General features: G+C 38.2%; 1 protein-coding gene across 2 annotated transcripts; it reads right to left on the bottom strand.

Moving 5' to 3' along the window:
• Positions 1 to 109: 109 nt before the first annotated feature.
• Positions 110 to 14,546, bottom strand: LOC127413661 (prolyl endopeptidase-like). Of its 2 annotated transcripts, none has more exons than XM_051650960.1 (14): positions 14,245 to 14,546; positions 13,781 to 13,909; positions 12,379 to 12,439; positions 11,966 to 12,178; positions 11,682 to 11,808; positions 11,377 to 11,593; positions 10,975 to 11,166; positions 9,418 to 9,624; positions 8,789 to 8,964; positions 5,899 to 6,115; positions 4,634 to 4,783; positions 4,430 to 4,556; positions 1,230 to 1,312; positions 110 to 272 (listed from the first exon to the last, which is right to left on the bottom strand). In XM_051650960.1, exons 1-14 carry the CDS (start codon positions 14,341 to 14,343, stop codon positions 165 to 167), a joined length of 2,106 nt encoding a protein of 701 aa, XP_051506920.1. In that variant the 5' UTR covers positions 14,344 to 14,546; the 3' UTR covers positions 110 to 164. The 2 variants fall into 2 exon arrangements, with proteins under 2 accessions (XP_051506920.1, XP_051506919.1); XM_051650959.1 differs by having other exon boundaries at positions 12,379 to 12,445.
• Positions 14,547 to 15,359: the final 813 nt, after the last annotated feature.

Raw genomic sequence — 15,359 nt, forward strand, 5'->3', positions numbered from 1 at the left:
GACACGTTTTTGTATTAGTCAGGTTTCTTAGAAGTTTTTAATTTCATTTTATTAAATAAACAGCATCTGTGTAACAAAATCAAAATGTTTTGTTATATAAGTTTTTTTTTTTTTTTATCTGGTTGATTCAGCACAAATAAAGACCCTCTGTTTCAGTTTTGGGGTTAATGGGACTTGCAAGTCGGATCATTTGACCTTCCCTTTTGTCTACGTTGAGATTTTTGGTGGTCTAGTCCAAGTTCTGTGTAAAGAAAGGCCAACTGTCGGGCACTCTGGAAGAGAAGAGAAAGAACGGTTGGTCATATTATCTTTGGATACACGATTACTAACCTGCAAAAATGCACCATTACATGACATTGTAAACATGTAAGCCATTTCTTAGGATCACTAACAGCATTCTAACAATTGAAGACTTCAGCTCCCTACAGTATAAGTTAATATACACTACCGGTCAAAAGTTTTGAAATACTTATTCTTTATTATACTTTTTTTTTTCTTCACATTTTAGAATAATAGTAAAGTCATCAAAACTATGGAATAACAAATGGAACTATGGGAATTATGTTGTGACTAAACAAAATCCTAAAATCAAAACTGTGTTATATTTTAGCATCTTCAAAGTAGTCACCCTTTACCTAGAATTTTCAGACATGTACTCTTGACATTTTCTCAACCAGCTTCTTGAGGTATCACCCTGGGATGCTTTTTAAACAGTATTGAAGGAGTTCCCATCTATGTTGGGCACTTATTGGCTGCTTTTCTTTATTATTTGGTCCAAGTCATCAATTTCAAAAACTTTTTTTTTAAATTACATTTTAGTTTTATAATGAAATAAATATGTTGGCACAATTATATTTTTGTCTGCAAAATTAATTTCAAACATTTAAGCATACGCCTTCAGATCAAAATATTTTTAAGATCATGAGAAACATTTCGGTCAAGTGTTTCAAAACTTGACCGGTAGTGTATAAATAAACAGTGAGAGGCTTCATTGAGTCTCAAGAGAAAGCAATACATCTAAAATGCTGCACTTTTACTCGATCGTAAAAAATCACGATCAAATATTTATGTAATTACAACCTTGATGTTTAATCCATAGCTTTATAATGCCCAGCATGCTCAAGTATTATATTTGAGTGAAGTGCTAATGTAAATACATGCAATTTAACAACACTGTCTGATAAGGTGAGGGCACTGCATTCTGTATAGTGGTTTCAGGGTTGATGTACCTCATTCAAGGATAGCTGAAAATCCTCTGGGCCAAAGTGATCACCCCCTGGCTGCATGTCCAGAATGATAGCAGGGACATGTGCTGATTGTAAAACAGTACAAATAATATCAAATGAGGCACAGGGTCCTACTAAGACATTTCATATACACTCATTGAGCACTTTATTAGGAACACTTTAGTCATAATAAAGTGCACAACATGGTCTTCTGCTGTTTTAGCCCATCCGCTTCAAGGTTTGAAGTGTTGTGCATTCTAAGATGTTATTCTGATCACCACAATTGTACAGAGGGGTTATCTGAGTTACCATAGCCTTTCTGTCAGTTCGAACCAGTCTGGCCATTCTCCACTGACCTCTCATCAACAAGGTGTTTCTGTCTGCAGAACTGCCGCTCACTGGATGTTTTTGGTTTTTGGCATCATTCTGAGTAAATTCTAGAGACTGTTGTGTGTGAAAATCCCAGGAGATCAGCAGTTACAGAAATACTCAAACCAGCCTGTCTGGCACCAAAAATCTTGCCACAGTCAAAATCACTAAGATCACATTTGTTCCACATTCTGATGGTTGATGCGAACATTAACTAAAGCTCATGACCCATATCTGCATGATTTTATGCATTATGCTGCTGCCACATGATTGGCTGATTAGATGATCGCATGAATAAGTAGGTGTGCAGGTGTTCCTACTAAAGTGCTCAGTGAGTGTATTTTAAAACTAAACATGGAATGGCCCCAAAAACTAACTGGACACTGTCATTTCATTAAGTAACAGACCCATTGATAAAACAATAGATATACGGTTCAATCATTATGAAGACAAATAGTATCTGAACACTTTCTGGTTGTCAAACTTAGTGGAACATGCCCACAGTTAATGTTAATCCATAGTAAATGATGAGGGTGACCAAGTTCATACATCCACTAAATACTACCTTGATATTAGTTGGTTGAACACAGCCCCACATGTAATCTGCTCCTGCAATTTCCCTCAATAAATTACAGTTTTCCACAGGACTGGTCATTCATTTTGTCGCAGTGCTAAATGCATTGTATAGGTAAAACTAGTCTGACAATTTCCAAGCATAATCTGGTATACCGGCTCTCCATCATAACGGCAGCACTTCAAAGTCAATGCTCTTGAAACAGTGGCTGATGAGAAGCTGCCATGTAGCTGGACTTGGCCCACTCCTTTGCCTGGCTGGTTTATTTCCCCACAGCGATGGGATCTTTCTGAAGTGAAGCAAAAATCATATGCCTAATCCTCAAAACTCTGTCATCTGCCTCTTATCTGCAGCTCGGCCTCTGGTGTCTCTCTCTACACCTCTTCTTCTCTGAACCACATGTTTCACAAGCCTTCTCCTGACCTTGGCTCAGCACAGTGTATTGTTCCTTATTTACCTGCCTGATACACTATCTCATAAACATGTTAATTGTCCAAGGTGGCAACATTTGTGATTAGCATTTTATCTTCCAGAGAGGAAAGGGAGAGATTAGGAGATTTTCTTTTTTTTTGTTCTGCGCATGTGTTTGTGGCTTAGCTTTGCATGTCTCTGTGTGTATAATAAAGATAATTAATTGCACACAGATGGAGAGGGATTCTAAGTAAGGGAGTCTGGACTAAGATCTGCAGAAAACATATCTCACAGAGCAGCTCACACACGTTGACCTCAGGTTGAAACAGAGGGGAATCGCTCCACAAATCACCTGTTTCCAGATCAGTGATCTGCTCTCCTAGGGAGAGAATGTAAGTGCTTCTCTTAAGACCAGGGGTTTATTTGAGAGTATGGATTACTGCTTGTGACCTCTGAGTTTATTTCCATCTTCATTACTTCACTTATTTTCCTTTCCTGGTTTACAGGCATAATGTTTTGATAAAAACCCTTTAATCTTTGAACTAATATTTCCAGATACCAGTACTGGTTATAAATGTAATGTTACCAATTTAATTTAACATTGATAGTGGAGCAGAAAATACAATAAGTCACTTGAGGTGGTGCTCTACATTGATTTTACCACAATGAGAAGTAGAATGCTTAAAACCACACCTAAAAATGAAAATTCTGTCAATTTATACACCCTTGTGTTTTTCCAAACCTGTATGATTTGTTCATGCTTGAACACGCAAGCCACTAAGAATAAGCTTATCTTGTAGCGCTCATGACGCACATAGGACATAATGATTTTCACTGAAAAATGACTTCAATTTGGGTTGCTTCTCACCAAAACCTATTGTATGACTTCAGAAGACTTGGAATATGATGCACGAGTCGCATGGACCACTTTTGGGATACTTTTGGCTTTAAAGTGTGTCACTATCAACTGTGAAATCTTGTATTTACATGATGGACTGGAATATACATTAAAATTGTTCTTATTGTGTTATGCTTAAGATAGAAAGTCATACTGCTTTGGAACAACACAAGGGTGAGTAAAGTATGACAAAATAATTTTTCAGTGAACTATTCATTTTACCATGGTACAATTATTGTAATAAAGTGCCTAGAGTGGTTTATTGCTTTTTTTTAAAACAGCAGATATCCATGGGTTAAATTGGTATTTTTGCACCCTGATAAAACAGTGCTGAAAATACAGCTGACCAGGTTCCGACACAGACTAGACAGAAGCATAATGCTTATGTAATTAATTTTAAAGAACTTTAAAGGAGTTTGAGTGAGCACACTTGCTAAATGGAGAAGGAATGCATCAAAAAAACTGAACTGGAGCCTGTCTGCAGGAAATAGAATGAAGTGACAAAAAAAAAAAATGTTTAATCAGAGGTGCAGGAACACCATTCCGGACACATCCACCTCAATTTAACCCCTGCAGATATCACAGAATGATTAAAGATGCCAATGTTCCATAAATACATTTATTATTCGTTTATTAGCCTAACTGTATTGTGTTTACGGTTGCCAAGCAATGTAGCAACATGGTGCATGTGGTCACAGGTCTGTTTAGTCTGTTCAAATTGGCTATTTTACAAATGGCAAATCCATTCAAAATTTAGAATCGGATCTACCAGTTTAATATATATAAAAAAAGCAACAAGACAAAAGCTGTGCACATTACAGTGATTTTAGGCATTCTGCTTTATGTTGTGCAATTCTCGTGGCTTACTGCTCTCGTAAAATGGCGGCATATATTGTGTTCTACTCAAATGAAGATGACAAAAGAGGCTAAGTGTGGCAACCATACACTCACCATTAACACTGACACCAGCGGTATACGTTCGGATGGCCTTCCTCAGTCTTTCCACATACTTCAGCACTCCTGATAAAGGAACTCTGCGGTCCTCCGAGTATGCTGTGATCAGCAAGGATGGATAAAGCTGGAAGAAAAAAAACACTTGTTATTTGGCCCCTGAATCACAACACACATGGTGCATGTGAGGTTTCAGAGATTTACCTGTGGTATAATGTTGTGACATGGGCAGTAGCAGGCAATGTTGTCCCTGTGTTCTGGGCTTACAAGGGGGTCTCCCCATTCCCCCCTCTCCTCTATAGTAAGTGGCAGAGATGGATCTTGCATAGTGCCAAGTACATCTAGAAAAGGTGCCTGGCAAGAATCATATAAATGGAGGAAATGAAAATATAGGCGGTTCAGAGAGCATTGGATAATGTTCCTTGACTGGTTTTGCTTCAGGACCCAGATTTTACATTGAACATTAAAAGACAACCCAACATAGTACCAAACATAACCTGTAATTAATAGGGGTGGAAAATACATCAATGCATCGATTACGAAATTTAAGAATCGATTATCATTATACTGTATATTAATACCCAATGTGTCCTTCTCGCAAAAGACACAGAGCGGAGCACGTGAGGTTAAAGGAAAAGAAATCGCACTTTCAAATAAAAATGTATGCAGCCGAGTTCACCCCGTGAACCTACATAAAATAAAATGGATGGATGGATACTGCTGAGTTCAGCTTTCTGTGTCATTATTCAAAACTGTTTGCATCCATTGACCAATGTAAGTTCATTGGTGTTGTCTTATTCCCCAATTACAATATATATTATGTTAATATTGCTTTTGTATCTCCATAAAAAGTGTAAATTCTCCATAAAACAGTTTAACCAAGAACAGAACTCAGCTAAATAAATGTGACTGGTGGGCAGACATTGGCTGTGAAGGAAAACACTCACTCGTTAATTCATTCTCTTTATAGTGAATGCTACAGAATAGGGAGCGATTTCAGACTGTTCTGAAGGGAACTAACCAGTTGATTACAGTCACCTGTGATTGGTCAGTGACACGCGGGAGCCACGAAAATATATAAAATATTTATATTTTGCAGTGTGTGCCACAAACAGTCTTGCATGAAAATGTGATTAAATTCTCGGGAACGGGCTTGACCAGCCTATTCCAAAATGAACAGAGAAATCGTGGTTACCACATCTCATGTTACCTCCTTTACATACTACTAATAGACATTTTTTCATTCTGTGACCCTGCTGAGCCTGCTCCATTAAATCCTGGTCATAACTGCCTGCGCATGACATTTCATCTGTAATTACTGGTTTCAGATTTCAGGATGCCTCACGATTTTTGGATTTTGCATTGTTATTGCCCTGCTTTCTGCAACCCTATCAGGCCTGTGAGCCATTTTCGGGTTGTGATGCATCAGTTGAGAACCACTACCACTACTGATGTTTTAAGAGACACACCTGTAAAATTACAGCTCTGACAAGCTGAGGGTTTTGATTGCACAGCGCCCCCGCTAGGACAGCACCAGCACTGCGAGCTGTGAGTGCAGTTAGCGCAGGCTTAGACACTCCCAAGTGATGAAGAGTCTGAATGCAAGCAGCAAGATCCTCCACTCCCCTCTGCTTCTGCAGCACAGAGCCTGCCCTATGCCATGCTAGTCCACGCTCACCACCACCCCTACATAGTTACAAATAACATGAACACACATAAAGACTAATTTAGAACATAACAGCCGTGTACATTGTTTTTTTTTTTTGGGAAAACAACATCAGAGTTCCCACTCTTTTCAAGGCAAAATTTTCCAGGACATTTTCAGGGCTGCATTTCCCAAAAGCATCGCAAGCTTAAGTTGATCATAGAGACCATTGGCACCAATGGTTTCTACGATCTACTTAGCTTATGATGCTTTTAGGAAATGTAACACAGGACATTATGTGCCACACAGTAATAATATTTAAGCAAAAACACAAGAGACGTCATTAAAATTGTGGTTTTTGGAGTTTAATTAAATTTCATTATTAAAATAGTGTCTAATCAAAGGAATTTGTTAAAACTTTAATCAAATGAAAATATAATTATTTTTATTCATTACATTTTTCAAAATAACATTGCATTATTTTTATCAAATGAAGTGTTTTTCTACAAAATCCACACAACACAATCCTAAACAACATTGGAGATATTTTTGTCAAAGGAAGTGCTGCACAACAGAACATCACAGATGTGAGATATGGCTTTAATACATTATTATCATTTAATTGCATTAAACATTATCTTTTTTTCCCATTTCACACGTCCATTTAAATCAAACTGTTATTTTGGCATTTCTGTGTGTTTTTGATGGTAGTTTCTCACCTCCGTATTAGTAGTTTGCTACATGGCCCAGTGTGATTATTAAACTCCAAAAAGCTATGATTTAATTCAAATAAATATATAGTTTGTATGTGCTGTATGCTTCAGAGCACACTGCTCACTGTCATCTACTATACATGCACACCCAGACCACGCGTGATGCTCAGGATGAGGTGTTTTTAGTGTACGAGTGGCCGCCTTCACACATTTATTTTGAAGCACACAGCACTTGCAGATTATATATGTATTTAATTAAATCACAACCATTTGCGGTTTAACAAACACACTTGGAAATATTGATTTTAATTTAATTGATTGTGTCTTCAAGCATTCATTTTCATCCCAAATATGTCAAATTCCCTGGACATTCCAAATGTTATAGCTAATGCAATGATTATGACTGGATTCAGTGATTGCATCTGTGTTTTCTGTATTACAGAAACCATAGGGCCCTATATGTGGTGACGGCGGTATAAGCAGACTCTGATCTCTGAATTATTTCAAATTAATTTACAAACCGAGGTTTTAAGGCTGCATCACCATGCTACCACCTCAGGGTGTGAATTCATTTAAAAAAGAAATTGCGGTCCGACCGTCGTCGTTGTCTAAGATTTACAACACAAATGTTTATTTGTTTAGTGTATTTAGCACTACAGCAATGTTGGAACAACATTTATTTTAACAGTTTTATTTTACTAAAATATTTAAAAAGACAAACAAGTATTTTCCAGGACATTTAGGTATTTTTTCTCATTTTCCATGACTTTTCCATGAATGGAAACCTGCAATGCAAAATTCCAGGTTTTTCAGGACGTGTGGGAACCCTGACCATATAAAGCATAGATTTTTCATTATATTATCGTAGATGTTTTGCCAGTGATTGATTTTTATGGAGGGTTCTTAAAAGCCTGAAAGGGATCTAAATTTGCTGCCTCAGGACAGTTATAGGTGAAGGCCTTGGGAATGTGTAATTCTTGTGACACTATCAACCATTCAGCATTGTCATGACATCATTTTCTTGCAGCTTCCATGTGATTAGTCACATTAGGTTCAGAATCTTTTGTGGTTCACATGAGTAAAGATGGCAAATATCAAGTCGCATCCTACCAGGTAGAGGTCTGCATGGGCCTTAAAATGAAACCCGAAAACGGGACCGTCAGTTTTTAAGCCTAAACCCGACCGGAATCCAATATTGCTCACTCTCTTAATAATTTAGTCTCCTAGCCATTATTGTTGCAATAGGCTGTATTTTATGTAAGCATCGTAGGCAGCATACGTAACAGTATTGCAACAGTAAACATTCAAGGCACGACAAACATCCAAAAATCCAGTAAACATACAAGGTCCCTCACACCAGAGCAGAAGGGAAAAAAAACATTGGCTTACTGTTTATCAAGCACCAAAACCTGGCTTGGTGCTGAACAATTTGGAATAATGTGAAACAAAGTAACAGTAACATGAAGTCCTCTTTGCAGCCTGAATTTGTTCAGAACAGTGAATCTTTGTGACACCTGTGCTAAAAACAAGCTAGATGCAGTGCAATAAATGAAACCGAGCACAAATGCCTCAACATGTATTTTTTGAAACTTTTAAAGTTCCTTTAAACTTGACACATTGTCTAAAAAATATGCAGGTCCTGCAAAAGCTGCTGAAGAAACAGCGTGCTGTGTGAACAGCCCCTTACTCTTACTTCAAACACACCGTTCGCATGTGACTGTCAGAGCGTGTGTGCGAAACAAATAAAGTAAGCTTGTTTATTTTTTCCATTAATTACAAACCCTAACCTAACCCATACTTGAAAAACTAACTTGAACCCTGCTTGAAGCCTGAAGGTTTCTCAGGTTACAGACCTCTACCAGGCGGTCCTGCACCAGCTAAGCAACTGCCATTGAGATGGGTCGAGAATGCTAACAGATAGCTTTCTCCTACAAATTCTGATTATTTCCCTCTATTTTTGCATCCCTGTGAAGAAGAGTGATGGGAACTGTAGTTCAGTACCTGACGTGGCAGTAGGCCAGAGCCCAGCCGTCCTCCAGCAGCAGTCTCTTCTCAGCACTGAATGTCATGTTGAGGTCAACACCATAGGCTCCATATACATGCAGAAGCAACGGAGCCTTACTAAGATCAGCTAATGCAGGCATGTGGAGGAGAGTCAAAGGCACCATTGTACCATCCTATAAACACAAACCTTGGCATATTATGGCATACTTAAGAGCCTTTAAAACTTCCATATATAAATGACCTCTGTTATGAATGGCTTTGTGGTCTGGCATAATTTACAGTGGCAATCATCAGGATGTGCATTTTGCTGAGTACTGTATAAGTGTCGATGGTAAAAGTGGGTGGAAATATGTTAATTGGCTCATGGTTGTGACATCAGTACGAAGACTTCACTAATTTTTGCAGTTTTGTTTCCATAAACGAGTTGGGTGGATTTTAATTTTACTTAATAAAATAAATAAATAAATAAATAAAACACAAGGAAAATCCTGTTTTCTATGATATTCCTTTTCCATCATATAGACTCAGTAGTGTGCATGTGATGACTATTCTGAGTCCTTATACCTGCATGTGAGAGTAATATGTGCTTAATAGCACACTTTTACAGAGCATCAAATGATTTATACCTGACTGGCTGCCTGCAGGCGTGTAGTGTTACACTCCAGCAGGGAGATATACTGGGTGTCCTCCTCTGTTACGGAAAGCTGCAGTTCTCTGGGGGAGAAGAGGTAGCGTACAGGTGGGTGCACTGGAGAGGAGAGGAGGAAACCAAATGACCCTCTGTCCACAGTCCCAACATGCTGTGGTGCTAGATCACAGGCCCAGTGGGGAAGCTAAAGTCAAAATATATACATATGAATCTCTCTGACCTAAATGTTAAAAACAAATCTGAAGAATATTCACAATGTACCGACCACAAATCCCATATGGGGCACAAAGAACTCAAGTGGTTCTTTAAAATCATTCATGCTAATCGTTACCAAAGCAATATTAGAAAAATTATGTGCAACACTACATAGTGCATTACAAAGTATATTCTTGATTTATATTTCTACAGTATAATGAAGGGTGCAGGTTAAAGGCTATAAATAATAGCCATACACTTATTAATAATGTTAATGAGATAAAATGCATCAAATAAGATGCTATCTTTCCAGTAAAACAAATATAATATAGTGTTTAAAGGATTCACAAAAACAAAACAGTTTTATGCCATATTGAAGAATGTGTCAAAAAAACCTTCTCTTTAAGCACCTGTATGAATGAACACTCTGGCATTAGTCATTTCTGCAATTTCATTGATTGTACATACATCAGCCACAACATTAAAACCACCTGCCTAATATTGTGTAAGTCCCCCTCATGCCACCAAAACAGCGCCAACCCGATGATGATATTCTGATGCTATTCTTCTCACCACAACTGTACAGAGCAGTTATCTGAGTTACCGTAGACTTTGTCAGTTCAAACCAGTCTGCCCATTCTCTGTTGACCTCTCTCATCAACAAGGCGTTTCCATCCACAGAATCCACTGGATGTTTTTTACTTTTAGCACCATTCTGAATGAACTAAAAACTGTTGTGTGTGAAAATCCCAGGAGATCAGTAGTTACAGAAATACTCAATCCAGCCCGTCTGGCACCAACAATCATGCCACGCTGCAAATCATTGAGATAAAATTATTTCCCCATTCTGATGGTAGATGTGAACATTAACTGAAGCTCCTGACCCATATATGCATGATGCACTGCACTGCTGCCACACGATTGGCTGATCAGACAATCGCATGGATCATTGTTGGTGCCAGATGTGCTGGTTTGAGTATTTCTGTAACTGCTGATCTCCTGGGATTTTCACACACAACAGTCTCTAGAATTTACTCAGAATGGTGCCAAAAACAAAAAACATCCAGTGAGGGGCAGTTATGTGGATGGAAAAGCCTTGTTGATGAGAGAGGTCAACAGAGAATGGCCAGACTGGTTTGAACTGACAAAGTCTATGGTAACTCAGATAACGCTCTGTACAATTGTGGTGAGAAGAATATCATCTCAGAATGCTATTCTGAGATGTGGGTTGACGCTGTTTTAGTGGCACGAGGGGGGCCTACACAATATTAGGCAGGTGGTTTTAATGTTGTGGCTGATCAGTGAATATGCATTTTATAATTTTACAGGATGTTCTCACCTGGAGAGTGTGTAAATGATGAGGCGCTTTTGAAGTAAAAGTCTGGATTTGAAGTTGGCACTGTGAATCCTTCACTGTGAACACAAAATGGTCTTGAAGCAACTCCATATCTTTAAAGACCGTTCCTGGAACAGCACTGAATAAGGGCACCCAGTGTGGCATGGCCGGAAAGGTTAGAGGTGCCCTGAGCAGCTTGAGATGTAAACACAGTGGGACAGTCAAAAAAGTGTGCACATAGAGTACATGTTGTAACAATTTCATTCTGAAAAAAAAAAAAAAACACTTGCTCAAGTCTCTGGGTGTACGAATGTGAACACGCTACTGCTCTAACACAGAATGACAGATTGTAAAATAATACTATATTTTTTAGGTGTCCTGAGATTATGAAAAATGTGGTACTACCTGGTACTCCTGGCCTGGGCCAGTGTTAGCAAGGATGAGCAGGTGGTTGTCAGAGTGCTCCACGTGGTAGAGTAGACCAGGCTGACGGGACTGGATGAGGGTGGGGAATGAGATTGGAGCCTTGCTATCAATAAACCACACCTCAGAACTGCTCTTACTGTTGCAGTTAATTGTCACCAGCCTCTGGTCTCTGGAACGACTGACCTCCACGAAGAACCTACAGAGGAGGTACAGTACCACATTAGTGCTAGCAAAAAGAACATTAAACAAACATTGGTTTGGACCCAAGCACACACTGGTCTTACTCTGGATCTTTTTCTTCATAAACAAGGTTTGTTTGGACACCAGTCTCACTGAAATAAAGACGGAAAACACGCAAGCTCTGAAGAGCTTCCTGTGTGCTGTAGAACAGGACATCATCCGTGGCCCATTCTGTACAGAAATTTGAAGAGAAAAAGTTAGTCAAGAAGATTTTCATTAGCATCAAAATGTTGGCATATTAAAGGACCAAACATGTGTGATTCACAATGCAGAAATTTTTCATGTTCTGTTTACTGTAGAATTTTGCCTCTTTGACTCAAGATCTTACCAAAGCTGAACACATTGTCTAAAACCAAAAGGGCTTTTTGAGGAGGGGTGACACCCCCTATTTGGACCAATACACATCTGGTCTCCTCGTGGTGATCTTTCTTTACAGTGGCTGCCAGCGTGCTCTCTGTGGGAGAGAGTCTGACCCTTTGGATGGTTCCATATCCATCTCCTCCCCAATCAGCCTTAAACACATCCACCATCTCCTGCTCACCTGTATGCAGACATGTCACAATGTCTTGTTTCTACTTGGAACTTTTCCAGAAAATAGGCTACACCTTATAAAATTAAACGTTTCCTCTGTAATATCTTTTTGTAATGTATTTTTTATCAGATTAAAATCTAAAAATATTCATAATGTGTTGATAAAGAGGTAAAGGGTTTTCTTGTTAAAGAGTAGTCTACAGAAATTACCATGTCCCAGGGCCGTTCTGTAGATCCCTTTTCCATCTTCCAAGTATACATGAGAGTGTCCCTGGAACTTCAGATAATGTTGAAAGACTGATGACTCCAGATGGCTAATTAGTCACACTGATTTATTACTTGTAAATCAATTATGCTATACACATACTACACTGTAAATCAATTGTCATATGTACACTATACTAAATATCAATTAGGTCATATACCAGTGTCAGAAATATACTTTTTGCATTAAAGAGATAGTTACCCAAAAGGATAGGGACCCAAAAATGAAAATTCTCTCATCATTTATTCACCCTCATGCCATCTCAGATGTGTATGACTTTCTTTCTTCTGCTGAACACAAACAAAGATTTTAAAAAGAATATTTCAGCTCTGTTGGTCCTCACAATGCAAGTGACTGGTGACCAGATCTTTGAAGGCCCAAAAGGCAGTATAAAAGTAATCCATAAGACTCCAGTGGTTAAATCCGTATCTTCTGAAGCGATATGATAGGTGTGGGTGGAAACAGATCAATATTTAAGTCCTTTTTTAACTGTAAATCTACACTTTCACTTTCACATTCAGCCACCTACTGGTTGGGGCTGGTCAAGGGTGGAAACTGATAGTAAAAAAGGACTTAAATATTGATCCGTTTCTCGCCCACACCTATCATATCGCTTCAGAAGATATGGATTTAACCACTGGAACCATATGGATTACTTTTATGCCTCCTTTATGTCATTTTTGGACCTTCTGAGTTCTGGTCACCATTCACATGCATTGTATGGACCTACAGAGCTAAAATATTCTTCTAAAAATCTTCATTTGTGTTCTACAGAAGAAAAGACAGTCATACACATCTGTGATGCATGAGGCTGAGTAAATGATGAGAGAATTTTAATTTTTTGGTGAACTATCACTTTTTTCTAACTATATATAAAAATACAAATAAAAAAAACAACTTCTTATCCGTTTGTGTCAAATTTAATCAGTGTATAAATACAAATTCTAAAGATTGACAATTACTGTAATTACCTCTTACCCTTACATTTCTTCTTACACTTAAATCAACATCAACTAATATTCAAAATAAGTAGCCTATAACTAAGACTATAAATAGAATATTAAAAACTATATTTGATATTACCAAAACAAAAAAAACAAAAACAAAAAAAAAACAAAAAAAAATTATATATATATATATATATATATATATATATATATATATATATATATATATATATATATATATATATATATATATATAATAAATCAATTTTAAAAAAAATCAGTACAGAGACATTTGAAATTTCCGGCCATTTTTGTCACTTTCACTGGCATTTTTGGCCCGAACCCCCCTTAATTTCTGACCCTGTCATATAAATTGCAGGTGCAACAATTAGTAACTTGCCTCTGCATTCTCTGGTGCATTAGCAAACCTCTCATGAACTGATTGCAATCTTCTTTTAAAACGCTCTTCTTGAATTTTTAATTTCCATAGTTGGGCTTTGGAGAGCTCCACTGTAGCTTTTGAGAATCCCTGTAAGAATGCATTACATAGAGATACATTATATAAATGACTGCATTGCACGTTTCTGAATCTTTTTAGATCTATTTTAACTATGCAGACATAGGTCTTCTTGTTCAAGCACAACATTAGTAACACAATACATATGTGCATTTTGTAACAACTGTCATAACCCAGAGGATTGATGCTGACAAGGTCTTTTCTGATTCATCATTAATTTAATTAGTTAGTTTTGAATCATGCATTTCTCTTATCTTTGGTTGCAACACTACTTTTGTAAATAACATACCGCTCAAAACAACTGTACAACACAGAAGAACAAACTGTAACCATGCAGTTGATCTTACCCCAGTGTAAAGCCGTGAAGGTGACGGAATACATGAGCTCCGATGTCTACTGCGTGAAACTGATCGTAACAGCAGACATGAAATGGTGGTCAGGTTCATTTAATGTAGCACGATGTCACTGTCTGCTCAGATTCTGATTCTGAATGAACGACATTTCACTGTTGCCTTAAATGGTACAATATCTCTCCGTGTAAGTGTCACAATCAAAAAGTGTGACAAAGGTTTGACAAAAAGCGCCAAAATATTTCAACTTCCCTGCTCTCCGTGTGTACTGTCAGAAGAACCACACGGTGTAATGACATGTACACAGAGGCGCGAGAATATGACATCTAGTTCAGGGGCGCTCAATAGAGTGAGAAATCAAAGATAACAGACAATAGAGAGGAATGATCGATTATTCTAACAGTGGATTACATTTGCTTTACTCTGGCAGCGAAGGAGGTGGTTTACGGAAGTAGCGTGGGATTTTATTATTACTAAGCAGCAGAGACCGTCGCATACCGGCGAATTGGTTAAAAACGGCATTCTTTTGAAAAATCGAGTCTGGCCACATCCAGAGGACAAATGCCAAACAAGGCTTAGCTCTGAGTCTGCAAGGGCATTGTTGTTTTTGTCGTTTTTGCATCTTTGCATTAAACAGGATCAAAGGAAGCTGGTTGCTTTGGCATTAATGAATGAATGGATCCCACGACAGAAATGCACGCGAATAATCACGACCCTGACTGTGGAACCGATGTTGCGCGGGCACGATGGGCGCTTCTGCGAAAGGTGAGGGCGAGGGTTAAATGCTTCTTCATTTAGACCTTTTACGCTGCTGTTTACATGTCATTTAGTGAAGATAAAAATTGATGGAAAGATCTAGCATGCATTCATAACGCTTTATCATTTTGAATGTATTTAGGTAGAAGTGTCTTACTGGTCTCTCATAATTCAGGTTCTGAAACTGAAGCAGTTGGACAGTTCTGATGTTCAGCAGGTGTCAGTGCGAAGATTCTCCTCCTTTGACCTGTTCTCCAGATGCAGGGTCACTCCTACAGAGACAGATGAGCCATCAGATGGCCAGTGGGTAGAGTACAGAAGTGCCATCTTTCCCTTTCGACGTTGACTAATCGCTG

This window comes from Myxocyprinus asiaticus, chromosome 23 (genome assembly GCF_019703515.2).
Source record: "Myxocyprinus asiaticus isolate MX2 ecotype Aquarium Trade chromosome 23, UBuf_Myxa_2, whole genome shotgun sequence".
In the NCBI taxonomy this organism is placed as follows: Eukaryota; Metazoa; Chordata; class Actinopteri; order Cypriniformes; family Catostomidae; genus Myxocyprinus; species Myxocyprinus asiaticus.

What these genes read in the sequence shown, in the direction of transcription:
- LOC127413661 (XM_051650959.1), bottom strand. Translation starts at nt 14,343, where the DNA reads ATGAACCTGACCACCATTTCATGTCTGCTGTTACGATCAGTTTCACGC. An exon ending in CTTCACGGCTTTACACTGGG is followed by an intron (nt 13,910 to 14,244) that starts GTAAGATCAACT and finishes GCATTCTTACAG; the next exon opens with GGATTCTCAAAAGCTACAGT. An exon ending in AGACAATGTGTTCAGCTTTG is followed by an intron (nt 11,809 to 11,965) that starts GTAAGATCTTGA and finishes ATTTCTGTACAG; the next exon opens with AATGGGCCACGGATGATGTC.